The sequence below is a fragment of the Camelus dromedarius genome, chromosome 23 (assembly GCF_036321535.1).
Source record: "Camelus dromedarius isolate mCamDro1 chromosome 23, mCamDro1.pat, whole genome shotgun sequence".
Lineage (NCBI taxonomy): Eukaryota > Metazoa > Chordata > Mammalia > Artiodactyla > Camelidae > Camelus > Camelus dromedarius.
The window spans coordinates 13,673,577-13,690,604 of NC_087458.1; the positions used below are offsets into that span (position 1 = coordinate 13,673,577).

At 44.6% G+C, this 17,028-nt stretch overlaps 1 protein-coding gene across 6 annotated transcripts in view; it reads left to right on the forward strand.

Moving 5' to 3' along the window:
* The window catches only part of PBX1 (PBX homeobox 1), a 316,151-nt gene that overhangs the window by 225,252 nt on the left and 73,871 nt on the right, over positions 1-17,028 (forward strand). For all 6 annotated transcript variants that reach the window (XM_031435873.2, XM_064477950.1, XM_064477946.1 and 3 more), the window contains 3 exons: positions 4,498-4,688; positions 12,161-12,296; positions 16,366-16,525. In XM_031435873.2, coding sequence (XP_031291733.2) covers positions 4,498-4,688; positions 12,161-12,296; positions 16,366-16,525 — 487 coding nt within the window. The remainder of the gene's footprint in view (positions 1-4,497; positions 4,689-12,160; positions 12,297-16,365; positions 16,526-17,028) is intronic.

Consider the following 17,028-nt stretch of genomic DNA (forward strand, 5'->3'; position numbering starts at 1 on the left):
GGTGACTCGGGAAGACACATGGGGACATTTCTTCTAAAGGTCTCTAGCTGGCCTCTTGGGTTCTTCCTCCTCTGTGCTTTTCCTGTTTCACCCTCACTACTAACCTTGATCTCTGGCATAACAGTCCATCTAGACCTGTCATCCAGGTTAACTCATGCCACACTCCAGGGACACAAGAAGAGTGTGGCTTCCCTACCCCAACCCCTAATTGGAATGGAGGTTAGGCTGGACGGTGTTAAAAACTGGCATTAGTCTTAGCTCAGGTTGCCAGCTGTACAGAAGAATGGACTATTTTCTTGATGTAACCCCCCCTTGTCACTCTTCCATCTTTATTCAAAACGAGTTAAAAAAGTGGCCAACATAACTGCACTTGCTCCTCAAGGTAATTTTAGGGTTGGGTCCCCTAAAATTCGTCATCGTCTCCATAAAGTCATCATCTCCGTATTGATACAGGCGAGGAAATGGAGGTTAGAGAGGTTCGGTGACGTATTTGGGTCACATCTATCCAAAGAGGGATAGAGTTTGCCCTGGAATCCAGTTTTTGACCCTTAGCCCAAAGGCTCTTATTAGAACAACACCCAGTTCCACTTGATGTGAGGAGGGCGTGGACTTCTGTGGACAGTGAAGTGACCAGCTTGTCCTCTCTCTTACTTCTGTGTACTAGACTGATGCTAAGAGAGGCTCGGGATAAAAATACTTTCCTTCAGAAACTTCTCATGAATATCTATTTGATCTAAATAATAAAGCTCTTGGAAATAGGGAACTTAGGGAAAAACTTCATCAGTACAGAGCAAATTAGGCAAATGTAGAGTATAGTATTTATTTTTCTTAAAAAGTACTAAAAAATAATTTCCTTATTACTATGGATATTTTCTGGGTAAGAACTGAACTGTATTTACGGGTATTGGGTATTACTGCTTAATACACTCTGTGTGCTTAATAATTTATTAATATTAGTTGTATTGTTAATTAGAGTAACTAGCAGATTGTGGGGAAATTATGCCATTAACCTTCCAGCTAGTATGTCTGAGACATAGATCTTCTTTGTTTTGTCTGTAACCATTCCTCCCGGGAACTTTTTTTTTTTTTAAATAGGAAACCTTAGTAAAGTAAAAATGTCACTGTCTGTTTTAATAGCACCTAGATGAAGTTACCAAATCGACTATTTAAAAGCTGGGTTTGTTTTGCTGTGTTTTTAGTTTGGTGCTGGCAGGTAACCAGAGGATCAGTTAGCTTTCCAGTAATTAGCTGCCATAGTCCTCCTCACCCCCCAGCCCCCCCGCCCCCAAAATAAACTACCTGAATCAGGCATTATTTTACCCTGAGGTTATTAGATAAAGTAGGTTTCGAGAGACTTTCATTAGAAAGAAAGGAAGGAAATTGTTGTATTTCATTAAATGAGGCTGGTAAAACACTTTCCCAGCAGACCACGCTGGTAGCTAAGGTATTTTAAAGCTGGCATTTTCTAATAGATAAAACGATGATGTCAGAAACCTGAATTTTATTCCAAGTGCTATTCAAAAAAAAAAAATGATGTTCTGGAAGCTTTGCAGAGTTCTTCAGTTTTTGTAAATAATTCTGGCAGGGCCTTGGCAGGGCTCAGTGTCTAGGACTGAACCAGGCTGGGTTAGGTCCATTTTAAGCTAAGAGGGTCCTAAAATCCCAGTTGTTGAGATGGGCAGCCAGATCCAGTTTGAAGGAATCAGAGAGGAGGGCGGGCTGAAGAGGGTGCCAGAAGGAAGCTTAAACTCTAGGATCAAATGACATCAACTCAAGCAAGATTTTCTAAGAGAGCGTCTCTTAGGGCAGCTGCTCCCAGAAGTGCCCTTTGCCCTGGCACCTGGGACAGCTCCTTTCAGAACGCGTCCACTCTCTGGGGGCAGCTGGAGGGGTCGCTCTAGAAGGGCCGACTGCTTTGAGAACAATCTGCATCAGTGTTTCCTAGGGCACGGAAACCCTCAGCCTGCGAGGGTGCTGTTTCATTCACGATCGTGACCCCCACCCTTCCCGTTACATCAGGAGGGCCTGACCTCATGGAGAGGTGCCGAGCTTGGGGGAGCTGAGGAGGAGGCATGGGTGGCTCAGGTCCTGGAGAAATCTGGACCCTTCTGTCCTGTCTGTCTAAAATGGACTTGGAACTCCTCTCTGCTGTCTGTTGTGTGTTCCCAAGCAGCTGTTCAGCAGCTGCCCTGCTCCACCTCAGCAGTGGGTGGAAAGACTGCCCTGTCTGTTTCTGGCAGGACAGAAAGGGGGCCCGGGATCGAATGCCCTGGATAAACATCAGATATTGCGAGCATTTTTATTCACCTCAATAAAGCATGTTCTTACGAGCCTAGCACTGTGCTTCCCTGTGGAGAGCAAGTCCACTTGGCAATTCCTCCTTCATATCCAGCCCCGCCCCACCGCCCGCCCTTTAAGCCCCTACCAAGTGGGGAGGCTGCAGCCCAGAGTGGGGTGCAGTGTTTCCCCAGAAAGCAGGTTGGGATGCTTGCAACCGGTGTCACCCTCCACTTCCCTACCCCGCGGTTTCAAAGAATCCCAGCCAACTCGCTGCCTGGTTTTATTTCCCTCCCTTTGTTATACAGATTGTTTGGGGTGGGGAGGGGTAGCAGTTGAGTTTGGGGAGGGAAGATGCTTATAAAAGGATCTTGTGTTTAGATAGTAATTTTCTTAGTGCTAATGCTCCATGGACCTGATCTTATGTGGATTTGTCTTTGGTACCTGCCTGCAGAGTAGAAGGTGTTTGAGACCCCCTTTCTTTTCGCCACGAGGGAAACTGAAACCTGGACAAGTTGGCCCAATCTTGATCACATGCTGGGTTTCTAAGTTATCTATATATTGAAGAGGTGATAAGAACACACTTTACATGACCAGACACATAAGTAGTAACTCATGTAATTCTCACCACACCCTTGGAGGTGGGTACTGTCGTCCCCATTTCACACATAGGAAAGACGAGATTCAGGGATCTTGTGTAATTAACCAAGGTCGCGCAGCTAAGCGAGTTCTGGAGCCAGGATCTGAATGCAGGCAATCTGTGGTCTTGCCCCACTGCTTTGTTCATGTGAGTGATTTACTCCCTCCGCAGGTCACTGCACAAGAGCATGGGGACCGCAGCCTTGCTGACGGGTGAGGAATGATTAAATCCACTCTCGGATGAGTAAAATGGAGCACTGATTAGTGAAAGGATTTGCCCACATTCTCACGGAGGCACAGTCGAAAACCAGGCCTCCCAGCTCCCATGCAGACAGCCCCGGTAGATGTGTCTGCCTGTGTGTCTTTGGCCAACCAACCTGGCAGGATTCCCTGGAGAAATGAAGAGTAAATGTGTTACTGTTACTGTGTATCTGACAGATATGAAGGGCTTTGTGCTGGGAAAGCCATGGCACCACAGTACTGTCATTAGTGAGCGTGTTTCTGCTATTAATACTGAGCTGGCCCCTTGAAGTCCTCAGCTCTTCGACTCTTAAAGCATCAACTTGCCTTTTGTTACAGATCTTACACAGTCTTACAACATTGCTTTGAGTTCACCTGGGAATAGATATTTTATTGAAGGCTCACTAAGAAAACCAGAGCACAGATGATAAGTAATCGTAACTCAGAGAAGGGCAGCGATGTTCAGAGGAGCAAGCTGAGAGTCTGGGAAGGTCAGACGCCCCAACCTGGAGTAGGAAGAGGCCGGGTCCTGCCTCAGCCACCGGTTTTGCTGTGCGCCTTCATCTCTCGGGGCCTCGGTTTTCCCAGCTGTAAAATAAGGAGGTGGGGAAAATGATGTCCAGTTTCCCTTCCGGCGCTGGTGGTAGGTTGGGCTGTAACCTGAGAGATTTCCTTTCTGCAGGGATAACTCCTGATCCTCTCAGTCATGTTTGATGCTGTTTCTATACGGATTCCCTTTGTCTTGTAGACACGGTGGATTTTCAGAAGGCCAGCCCTAGGGGCTGCTAGGAGAGAGTTGGTGGAATAAAACTAGAGGTGGAAATAGATTTTTGAGAAATCTCCCAGGAAGAGTTTATCAGAGCTTTTAATTCTGTGATTCCACTCCTTGGGCTGCTTGCACATCCCCCAAACTGAATATTTGGGAACCCTAATGTGTCGCAGACAATCAGCAAGGTAGAAAGTTCTTGCTGTATTTGACCTCAAACTCTCTTTGGCTGTTAACGTTGCAGTAAAGGGTTGTGGAGTGTGTTTTATGCTGGTATCCGTGTTCTCATCTTTCACAGTAGTAAAATCATGAAAAAAATTGGTTTTGAAAAATGATTAAGAATTCTCTTTTCCCTTTAAAAAAAAATTCACATCATGGCCGAAAATTATAGCCCAACGTGGGATTTCCAGGCAGTCACTGATTTGTTTCTGATTTGACAAAATGCCACAGACTTGCCCCATTTTCTTTCCCTGCCCAAGTCTCCAGAAAAGCCCACACAGCCTCACGTCACGGGCCTGGCATGTGCTGAGGCCCGGCCCTCACCCCGCCCCGTGTCTGTCGTCCTGCCCTTCCAGGCGTGTAACGAGTTCACCACCCACGTGATGAACCTCCTGCGAGAGCAAAGCCGGACCAGGCCCATCTCCCCGAAGGAGATCGAGCGGATGGTCAGCATCATCCACCGCAAGTTCAGCTCCATCCAGATGCAGCTGAAGCAGAGCACGTGTGAGGCCGTCATGATCCTGCGTTCCCGGTTTCTGGACGCGCGGTGAGTCACCACGGCAGGTCTGTCCTCTGGGGGAGTCGCTGATCCGGGGTTGGAACCCACGGCTGGACCTCTCCAAGGACTCCCATGTTCAGTGCCGAGCCCCGTGGAAGCCTGAGAAGGGTTCTCGGGTTGGGAAAGGCGGGCTGCAAGGGTGGCTGAGCTGTCGGGTTTCTCCAGCTCCAGGAAAATGTGCGATGGGGGGAGGAGATACGTTCTTATCGCCACTGCTACTCTGAGGAGAAGCGAGGAAGACTTAGCTACAGTGACGGGGAAGGCAGGACTTTTTGTTTCATACCACGCGGTGCCTCTCTCACAGGTCTGTGTTCTAACTATGGGCCAGTGGAGGTCTTACTCAATATGACCATGACCTATTTTCTCCAAGAAAGACAGTTCAGATTGAGAGTTTCCCACACTATATGTAGGCAAAGAGTGCATCCAGTTCGATTCAGCAATTATTTATAACCAGTTACCTGAGTTTTAGGGGTCCAAAATAGTAAGACATGGTCCCTTGGGCATAGAGGGGCAAGGAACTGTCTGATACGGGCCAAATTTTCAATCAAGATTTGATGTTTTCTATCTGACATTAACTTGTGACTTAACTTGTGGTTCAAAGAATTCAGTTGAAACCAGGGATAGAAAGGTCCTTTAAGACAAAATCGAGACTACAGAACAGGTAATCAGCTCTTGGTTCCCCCTCCTCTCTAGACCAAAGGATTTGTGCAAACCCCTTTGGTTTCTTTGGTTTCTGTTAATCCAGCCTGTGACATGGTAATAATCCCATCTTTCATCTACCCTAGAGGAGCATGTTGATCATTGATCTAGTAAAGTAGTTTTCAGAGTGTGGGAATCCATTGTGATCTATAGTTCATCTTAAATTAGCCATCTTCTACAAGTGCACATTTCATCATTATTTCAGTTCCTGAATATAATCCCGATTTGTGATTTCTATTATTAAAGCATTAGGTAGATATGTCAGGGTGGTCTACCATTTCACAATCTGGAGTTTTGTCCCTTTTCGATCAGACATACAGATTCTCTGCTCTTTAAACTTTTCCACCCCAAAAATCATGTGTTATTTAGCTCTCTTAGCTGAATATCTCTGTCGCTTCCCAAGTACGGTCTTTACAGTTCACAGACCTCTTTAAAACCCCCTTGGCATCTCCCAAACTCCCTTTTACTCATTGCATTTTGGGTCACATGGAATATGAAATAAGAATGCCAGGTAGCAGACTGTGTCTCTGAGCCAACAGAATTCCACAGAGTGAGTCAAGAGAAGACAAATGAAGAGAGCTTTTCCCAGCTGAGCATGGTGAGGAGGAGGAGGGGAAGCCAGAGCAGCCCCTCCCCGGAGCGGGACCCCTTGTGTGTCTCCCTCCCGCCGTGGCCTGCAGCTAGCCTGGCTTCTTTAAAGCAGGCTGCTCCGCACGGTGCGAAGTGCAGGTGACTGGTGGCCTGGGTCTGGTCTTTTCCCTGTGCTGTAGCCACCGCCACGCTGCGTATGTTGCTGACATCCCCATGGTAACGCCCCTCGTTAAAATGCTGGAGTTGGTGTTTATGTTGGCAGATATTGAAAAAAACAAAAAGAAAGAAAGAAAAAAGTTGGGCCCAGAATGGGTTCTTTTCAAGAAAGAAATCAGCGGGAAAGGAGGAGCAGAATGATTTTCTCATAGGATTTCTTCCCCCAGTGACTCTGCCATGCCCAGCTGAAGGTCAGACTCTAAAAGACACAAAACTCAACAAGCTTTGTACACAGTTCCTTTCACTTCTACCAGCCTCTGCCTAGACTGTTCCAGTTGGCACCCGAAGGACAGTCACTTGAAGAGAGGGTCTCTTTCCTGCTTCAGTTGTAACCTTTGAATCATTGCCTCTGAGCCAAGATTCAAAACTGAAACAACGAACCTATTGTCATCGTGATTAGCATTTATTTTGAGGGTATGTTCAGTAGGACTGAAAGAATATGACCCCAAATGCCAACCCGAGGCTGAGCAAATGTTTTTTTCTCCCAGCTCAAAAATAAATGTTTGCCTGGACCTCTTGATTGAGGTAGTTAGTATCGCTCCCAGTGCTGTCTGTAATCGGGAGAAAGAGCTAAACAAACTTTAGTAAGAAAGACATACTCACTACGATGCTCATGTGCTGCTCTAAGCCATGCATGCGATGGGCAGGGCTTCATCAGGAAAAGATTTCATGGAAGACAAATAAAATACAAGGGGGGCTTGATTCAGGAACTGGATTCATCTTTGGAATGTATTAGGTGTAGAATTGAATGTTACTGCTTTGCTGTGTAACATTCCTTATATTTTCTGTTGCTGCGTAACACATTTCCACAAAGTTCACAGCTCAAAACAACACAAAGTTATTATATCGCAGTTTCTGTCATTCAGGAGTCCAGGTTTTTTGCTCCAGTCTCACAAAGCTGTCATCTCAGGGTCACCTGAAGTTGTGAGCTCATCTAAGGCTCATTCCAGTCGTGGGCAGAATTCAGTTCCTTGTGATTATAGGACTGAGGTTCCCAGCTCTTAGCAGTTGCCCTCCTCATAGACAGCATGCAACTTGGCTGCTTGCTTTCTTCCTGGAGAATGTCACCATTTTAAGGCTTTAATCTAATCTCCCATTTCATTAATGCAAAGTCAGCTGATTAGTAACTTAATCACAGGAGTGATATCCTGTCATATCACAGTGCCCCACAACACACACTCAAGAGGAGGGGATGTCCCCCAGGGTAGAATCTTGCAGACCTTCTTAAGTTTCTGCCTTCCACACTCCTCACTGAGCACTTGGCCCAGGTCTTGTCCACTCAAGTCATATCCTTTTTCTCTTCCTTACAGTGACTTAACTGTGCCAGAAAAGTTTACCTTAAAAATTCTACTCATTCATTCATTCAACATTTATTATTTCATTCTGTATACCAAGCATTGTGCTGTAAAACTTGGTAAGGTTATTGTCAGGACCATAAATATGTTTCTGTTAGTTGAAAGAGAGAGAACTTGTAAACCCTTTTAATGATTTTCAAGCAATACAGTAATTTTAACTTTTTTTTTTTTCTGATAACACCTTGCTGGAAATAACAATGAGAACCTAAACACATGGTTGGAAGTACTTCACCCTGGTAGATGGGGTTACATGATTGGCAAAGAGCATGGCAAGGGGAGGACATGCAATACAGTCTGGTCAAACTGGCACTGTATTGAGATTTGTTTACTTCTGATTGAGTTGTTACTCTCTTCCAACTGCTATATTAGCCACTGGAATTACAAAGATGAAAAAAAATGCTTATAAGTGTGAGTCCCACCTTCAAGAGCTTATAATCTCCTGGGACAGTCACTCTTAAAACTGCGCATGAGTTCGTGAAACTGGTCAGCCAGGTTCCCTTGAAGGGGAGAGAGAGCCAGGGGGAGGCAGACGGTGATGGCTGTCAGAGGCATGTGATGTTTCAGACAACATAATTCAACTCCAACAAGCGTTACTGACTTGAATGCTTGCTACGTGTTAGGCACCAGGGTTTCAAATACGTGTGAACACGGCTGGCTCCTCCCCTTGAGGGGTTTGTGGTTTAGCTGGGGAGACATATGTGAACTTGTGACAAATGCTGTGGGAGAGGAAGATGCAGGGTTGTGTCAAGAGGCATGGGAGCATGAACGCCGCGAGTGTCTTTGGGGAACGGAGAAGCATATGATGTCGCTCGAGGAAATTCTGTAGAGCATGTGTGGGACTGGGGGCAAATGAGGCACTGGGGGATGGAATGGATCCCCCGAAAGACCTTCACTGTCCCAGGGAAGATTCAGAGTTGTCCTGTTGAGCAGCAGAAACCCTCCGAGCTGTTGAAGGAGTGGATGTAGCCATTCACAGGCTAAGTTCTCAAACTGCACCGCTTGGATTTACATTCTTGCTATGACCCTGACTGTCTTTGTGACCTGGAATAAGTGGCTTACCTTCCCTAAGACTCAGTTTTTGTGTCTCTAAAATGGGGATAATTCTATACACAGGAATAAATATGGTATCTGTATATAAAAATAGATTTTAAAAGTTTCTGCTATATAGCACAGGGACCTACGTTCAGTATCTTGTAATAACCTTTAATGAAAAAGAATATGAAAACAAATATATGTGTGTGTATGCATGACTGGGACACTGTGCTGTGCACCAGAAATTGACACATTGTAACTGACTGTACTTCAGTAAGAAAAAAAAAAGGATAATGTCTGGAACATAGAATTCATACAATAATTCAGCTATAATATAAGGATCACTATATTATACAGTTATTATTATTATTATCATCATCATCATCATCATGATCAGATCCATGGCGTGGAGGAATTACTCCAGTGATTTTCTTGAAGATGAGCTGAATTAGAGAGAGACTGGGGAGGGGACCACTTTTGAGGCTTATGCTTCTGAAACGGGGAATGCAAAATAAGTATGAAATACCTTCCCCATTTTTTTGTTTCTGTTTTTATTTTTGAGTCTTACCTTTCCCATTTTATTCAAATATTTGGAGGGAAAATTTCTTAAGATAAAGATTGGTATATAATGGAGTAGCCTAAAGCAGGACGTTGTGAAGACATTTCGAGCCTTTGACAGCATGCCCGGGGCTGTGAGTCCGCGCTCTCCTTCCAGGAGGGCTGCTTGGGCCCTGTTTCGGGAAAGCATCAATGTAGAATTGCGCTGTCTAACACGTGGCGTGTTGATTTTAAATTTAAATGAATTAAGACCAAAGTGAATAAAGATTTTAAAGTTTAGTTCTCGAGTTAACACTAGCCATGTTTCACCGCGCAGTAGCCATGTGCAGCTAATAGCTCCTGTATTGAAGAACAGAGAGAGCATTTCTTTTCCTCTCTGAAGAAAATGCTTTCAGACAGCACTAGCAAGACCGTTCGATGACGGAGACAGTGGCTTCTCTAAACCCATTTCAAAAATAGCAACGACACTAAGGGTGGAACAGAAGAGACAGACATGAAATATAGAACTGGGGAGGCTTGCTCTGATGAAGACAAGAGAGCAAGGGGGGTTGAGAATCCCTCCCAGATTCTAACACAAGCTAGACACGCAAATATTTGAACGAGTGAACAAACAAATTAGCGAATGCAAGGGACCGTGTGTCTCTGGTGATGTCATTATATGAGGTGGGTCACAAAGAAAATGGAGCTGATTTGGGTGAAACATGGCAACTAGAAACACAGAGTTTGTTTGAGGTGACTGGGGTACGCAGTGGTAAGTGTGGCGATGGCTCTGGAGAGAGGCATTTGGGAAGAGACAATGCATTTGGTTGCTTAACAACATACACCTGCAGTGCCGACCCTTCTCACTCTGGAATCACGGTGATTCGAAAGATTCCATCCCTAAAGTTTGATCAACTGCCACATTTCTTAAATCTACCCGGATGCCCGACTATCCAAGCTTTCGGTTGGCTTGAAATAACAAATGTTAACACACTGAGCTGAAAACATGTCCAGCCAAAGCAAAGAAACCCGGTGTCTTAGTTCAAGTAACCTTATTGTCAGAAGTGTGTTCTTTTCACTGGGTCTCTTGAAATTCTGCAAAAGCCTGATTCTGAGGTTTCAAAGGCCCTGGATTGAGACAGTCACTGAAAGAGGTGACAAGTGTGTCGCTCAGAGTACAAGAGACCACCTGTGGGAAGACGGCACGTTGCAGGGAGGAGAGAGCGGGAACAGCTGTCTGCACCATCCCCGGACCCCAGCTCATTCCAGAGAGGCTTACTTTGAGCTCAATTGGAAGTGTCCCAAAAAACACACTGTAACGCTCACGCAAACAGCAAAGGAACAAACGGACTCTCCCAATTAGGGAAGCCTTCAGGGTCCAGTTCCCCAGGCCTAAGACAACTGTTTGCTTTAGGCAAAGAGGAAACCGGAGGTTATCTAAAGACTAGCCCGGAGACTGTTAGCCGCTTGGCTCTCTTGCTCCCGTTCCCATCATGCAAGAGCTTTTAATGCATGCCTCCTTTTTAGTTGGACCTTTTAATCCAATCTGCCCAGTTTCTGATGCTGGGTGACCCAGAAACTCGGCATGATTTGGGAGAGTGACTTGGGCTTGGCATAATCTGGACAGATGTGGTTAATACCTACGGACAGATGGTGTTCATCCGGTAAAATCAGGCACTTTATTGTGTTAATTAATCCAAGTGGGACCCTGAAAATACAATATTAGCTGAATTTCCTGTCTAGCAAGTCGATCTGTGCTTCTGTTGGCTTAAATTGGAAATTTCTCTATCCTGGCCTAACTGGGGATGTTCTGGATTTTTTTTTTTCCCCATAAGGAAAAGCTTTTGTTAAAAGCAAGAAAGGCAAAAGTGTTAATGGAGCTAACTTAAAGCTAGAGAGCCCACCCCGTCAAGGAGGTGCGTGTTACATCTGCAAGGAGCCCCCATCCCTAAGCGTCCCTATGCGATCCTCAGGCCTTAACTGGGAGGAGGCCATACAGTGATTCACACTTTAAATTAGTTCAATTAGCACTTTTTTTTTTTAAGGCAGAAGCATGCTTTTATTCAAAAAGTGGGTTTCTTCCCTTTTGCACCCTATAGATGAAATCAATTTCTCCGGGCTTACATTTTACCACTTAGCAGCTATTCCTCCTTAAGAAGGACCGCTTCTTTCCTTTCGAGGGAGGTCAGGCAGTCCGGGGGTTAACTTCTGTCCGTCCCCTGCCTCTTCTCCACACCTTTTAAAAGCACTGCATGCACTTATATGGGGATAGAACGGAGGGAAGATAACTTATTTTTAACTTATGGTTCCAGAGTCTTGGTATCATTGCCAGAAGGCGATCTGTATATAAAAAAGAGTCTGGGTTTTGTAGTCAGGCAGACCTGAATTCATATTTGGGCTCTATTACGTGCTAGTTGAGTGAGCTTTGAACTCAGTTCTTCATTGGTAACTGGGGAAAACCCTATCTATCTTACCAGTTGTGGAAAATAAATAACTTGGATTGACGGCCATGCACCTGGTAGGAAGAAACACTGTCCCCAACAAGCCTTAGTATTTGTTGTGGACCAGGCGCTGTGCTGAGTCCTTTCTGTGTGTGGCCTCATTTCTCCCTAACTCTCACCCTCTGAGGTCAGTATGACTCTTCCAACTTTGATTTGAAGAAGCTGAGTTTCGGAGAGGCAGCCCACATCACCCAGCTGGTATTCAGGTGGTCCAGGGTTTAAAACCAAGATGGCTGGATCCTGCAACTTCACGCTCCTCACGAAGCATCCTTATACACCACTCTGCGTAAATCCATGTGCCTGCTCTTTGTTTAGCGGCCCCAACAGTGCACAGTGAAGTGTGTAACGAACACTTTCAGTGATGCTTTCAGCATCCAGCCCTTTGGCGCAAATCTCCTCTTGTTCACTTTTTCCGCTCAAAAATGGGTCTTCTTCCAGAAGCAGACCCTCTCCTGGCCCTTTTTATATGCATTTGGTGTGAACTTTTCTTTTTTTCGTTACCGCTGTTGTTTCCTTTCCCTTTATGAAGGCGGAAGAGACGGAATTTCAACAAGCAAGCAACGGAAATCCTGAATGAATATTTCTATTCCCATCTCAGCAACCCTTACCCCAGTGAGGAAGCCAAAGAGGAGTTAGCCAAGAAGTGTGGCATCACAGTGTCCCAGGTAAGGAGCCCTCAGAGGCTCAGCCGGTAGCCTGGTCGTGGCGGGGTTGCAAGGAAGGGTCTTGGAGGTCCTGCTTTACTGAACTGTCGTGCCTTGTAAGCACGTGATGCCTATAAGGAAGTTTCCAAGTAAGTACCTCGAAAACCTTTAGAGGGGCTGGCAGAAGTAGGAGACTGAGTAGAGCACAGTGTGAAAACGGGGAGAGGATTCTTTCCTCTGAGTTCTCTGTTGCTTCAAACGGGTAAAAGTTCCTACATGTACTTGGGAAGCCCCCCCCCCCTTTTTTTGCCCACCCCAGGAACTTTTTAAGAGTCAGTGAACAGAATTTTCAAAAGAAAGGGATTCAGATGTCCTCTCCTGGTGTACTCACTCCGTAACTGATGGAGTGTAGGAATTTTAACATGTCACGATGATGGCGTTGGAATGATTGCACAAAATGTCACTGAGTGCCCCCTCCCCCCAAAGAGCGATAACCATAACAGGTGCCTACTGACGTGGAAAGGTACATGACATAAAATTTTTATAGACCTGGAGTCCTCAACATTAATATGGAGTAGAAAAGTAGGCAAGTTTTATAGGTATCTACAGTGTCTACTCAAAGGATCCATCGAAACTTCTTCCTCGGTCTGAACCGCAAATACCACCCCACTCGTCTCTAGTGGAGACCAGTAGGAATAGTTCTGAAATCTCTCAGAGAAGGGTTTCCTTAAAATTACGTCACCTGCAAGAGCGTCAGAGGTACTGGCGTTTCCATAAAAGGGGAGAGGGGAAGCTGGGGAGAAGGGGATTACTTTAGTGAGAAACTTCACTTAACATTTTCCAAACGAAGTAGACCCTGTTTTGTTATAAACTGAGCCTCTCGGCTTCCTTGAACTGAATCCTGGCTGCTCCTCCTCCCCACCGGGTGCTGAGCCCATCAACCCGTGTTTAGCTAAGCAGAATTAGGTCTAGTCAGAATCAAGGACTCCCCACAGGGGAGCTACAATGAAGAGACTGCCAGGGTCTCCCCTGCAAGCTGTCAGCGGTTTTGCAGCAGCCTTGGAAACGTTTTGGATAAGGCAGAAATCAACCCCTTTTCAGCCTGGACCTTCCGCAGGTATTTGGACCCAGCTGAAGGTCATTTCCAGCCTTGGCAACCCTGGGAAAGCAGAACATCAGTGGTCAAATTCAGGTGGCCTGGTTTTATCTCGGTTTGTAGCCATTCTTATCTAAATTTAGACCCTTTGTCCCCAGGAAAAGAGAATTGATGGGTTTTTTTGACCCTTGCTGCACTATTTGAGGAATGGTTCCAGGTATGAACCACATCACTGACCCACAAACAGTGAATTTCAGGCATGGAATCTTCTCCTAAAGTAAAGTTAAATCACCATATTGTTTGAGTTCAAAGTCTGGGATTGAGAATTCCAAATCCTTATTGACAAAAGAATGAACTTCTTAGGATCTAGTCTGTATTGTATCTGAATAAAAAATGGAATCCTGGCCTATTCCAGCAACGTTCACTTCCTTCATTATGTAAACTCAAGATGCAAACAGTTTGTCCATTAAAATGATTATTTCCATGTACTGTATCACGTTTCTCTTTCCTCCGTCCCTCCCAAGTCCATACCCTTTTTCCTTCCCCATCACTTTGCTTCCTCCCAGTTCCTTAACACTGTTCTCCCTGGAGTTCCTTCTTCCTCTTGGACCACTCCTGTTCAGTCTTCCCAGAGGATCTCTCCTTTCTACCTGTGCCTTTCTTTACCACTCATCTCGTCATTTCCCAGCCCATGGTTCTTAACCATTTTTTGAAATCACATATTCTTCTTTACTGTTGAGGCCTCTGTGATCCAAAAACAAAGATACGCTCGTATACTGAAACCCATCTAGTTACCATCCTCTCGTCTGATCCTTGAATAGCCCTTCCTCTGTGCGAGTGCTGCTTATAAGTGTAGCATCCGCAACACCCGAGAACTTGTTAGAAATGTAAATTCTTGGGTCTCTCCCCAGTCCTGAATCTGAATCTCTGGTGGGAGGGAGCAGAAGGCTAGAGATCTGTTTTAATAAGCCATCCGTGCACACTTGACTCTGAAAAGCACCGTTCTACAGTCTTAACCTGAGTGATCCCCTCCGTGCTCACAGCTGCAAACTTGGTTCTATTTGAATATCCGGATGAGCCTTCTCTCCCGGAACGCCAAACGCGTGTGTCTTACTTCCCACTGGACCTCACTGTGGCCCTGCCCAACCAGCTCTTCAAACTTTAACATGTTCAAAATGTGAATCATACTTCCCCCCAGAGAATCGATCATTCATTGTGTGTTTCCTGTCTCTGCATCAGCCGTCTTTGTATCCCTGGTGCCTAGCACATGGGGGACCCTCGTCAATGACTGTTGGACAGTGAGTTGATGAATGAAAACGCCGATTCTGTAGTGTTCAGGGCAGATGACATCCCCCTAGTGGACAAGGCAGGAAATGCCTGAAGGGACCCAGGATCTTCCCTATGGGAGCATCTTTTCTCCTGTAGTAGGGAGTCGTCCACGTGTCCCTTCTCCACCCTCTTCCTCCTCACCTTTCTCTCACGTCGCTGATTTAATTAGACCGCCAGCATTTCCTTTTTTCCTCTAAAGTCATCCCAAACCACATTCATCTTTCCCCCTCTGTTCCAGCTCACCCAGTTACCTCAGAAGACATCTCCCTGCCTCTTTCCTCTCGTCTTCACTTACAGCTCAAAAAACCACCACGATTAGGATTGACTCATATGACTAGTACAAGTTACATCAAGAAAAACATGCGTTTTGGAGTTTTAGAGTGAAATTAGAGATACGGTCCTTGAAAGGACCCAGAAGTGCCCTTCTAATTTAACTGTCTTTCTGTAGGCACCCATATTTACAATAAATAAAGCATTTTCTCGTAAATTTTTTCTCTCTTGTTTACAAATATTGCAACGGTATGGTTTGATTTGTATAACAAAGGCTTGGCATTTCTGCTGTAATACAAGCTGTATATAGGTCTATGGGGGATAGCCTTACAAGATTTTTTTTTTTAATTTAGCTAATGCACTTTAAAAACAAGTGTAGTTTGCAAGAATTTTCTTTATCTGCCATTGTTGGGGTAAATTAAATTAGATGTGGTACGTGTGTTGCCAGCTTCTCCTTTCCTCACCAAATTCATGGTTTGTTTTGTAATTGTATAAAACCACAACATTTTCCCTTGAAATCACATCTGTAATATGGGGTGTAAAACTCTCCTCCCTCAGAGTGAAATTATGGGAGTAAAATTTGAGTTTCACTTGTGTCTAGAAGAGGTCTTGGTATAAAGGGAACAGGGACACAGAATCAAGCCAGGACAGCCACTGTGAGCCACATGAAGGAATTAAATTAACCAACGAAAGTAAATTGGGTTTATTTTGTGTCTTGGCGTTAACATTTAAAGCCTGGAATTCAAAGGAATAATCAGTGGCATGCTTCAGTCTTTCCTTATGTAAATAACACCAAGCTTTGCACAAAATACTGAGTGAAATCTATTAGGTTGAATTATATTGATCCAAAGGTCTATAGGACAGGGCAGCTAAGAATCCCGTCCACATTAAAGTTATTTAACTAATAAAAATTTGAAATTAATCCTTCCATGAAAGCACCCATATGTTGACATAGATTTATATGGATGTTTCAAGGTCTGTATATTTTGACTGCCCAAAGTCAGCTTTAGCATTGATAAATAACTACAGGCATTTCTCCCGCTGTTTAGAAAATGCTGTGTTTATTTGAGTGTCATCTACTTAAGAGGTAAGCAAATTGAAAATGCTTGCCCTAAACTAAAAGGGTCCTAGTTAAGTGAGCAGCTCTTCCCTAGAAGAATTTGTATCACAGCAGTTTTGCTACATTGTGTTATTATTAAGCATGAGAATCTCATTTTATGTCGTTCCTCCCCTCAGAGCTCTCACTTCAGGTCTTTTAAGTGATGTTGCAAAATCAGAGATGGGTTAAGACCAATTAGCCTACCTCTTCAACCCTCTCCTAAGTGCTTCCTTTTCTTCAGTGATGTTTGTGCAGGATGAAATGGTAACTTTCTCATCTTCTTTTACACGTTCTAGGTATCAAACTGGTTTGGAAATAAGCGAATCCGGTACAAGAAGAACATAGGTAAATTTCAAGAGGAAGCCAATATTTATGCTGCCAAAACGGCTGTCACTGCTACCAATGTGTCAGCCCACGGAAGCCAAGCTAACTCACCCTCAACTCCCAACTCAGCTGGTTAGTTTTTTTCTTTGATTTGGGGGAACTGTTGTCCATTTTTTATACTTGCTTTTTCCTACATTGGGGTTTTTCTTTTAATTCTTTAGATTGCTGATTGATTTATGCATTTGATTGTCTTTTTTTTTTAATTGATACCACTTTGGGTTTTTCTTTTTATTTCCAAAAAGCATTGTGTTTTGCTGTTTATAAGCTGGGCTTGTCAGAGGGTTTGCCCTAATGTGTCTCTTTAAGTTGGACAGAGGTAAACTGCTTGGTTTTGATGAGGAGACCTCTAAATTCTCCTTTCAGAGATGCCAATAAGTAAACTTGACCTACTACTTAAAGACAGTCTCTTGGGGTTCTAGCAGTTAGTCTGTTTCCTGTAAAGTTGTTACCCTGTCTGTTTCGCTGTTCCCATCATGTGATGTCTGGGTCATCTCCTGGCATGCATTCTGCGCAGGAATAGTCACTCTTCTGTACATATCTCATTAGAATGGTCTGCAAAGCCAACTACCATTATT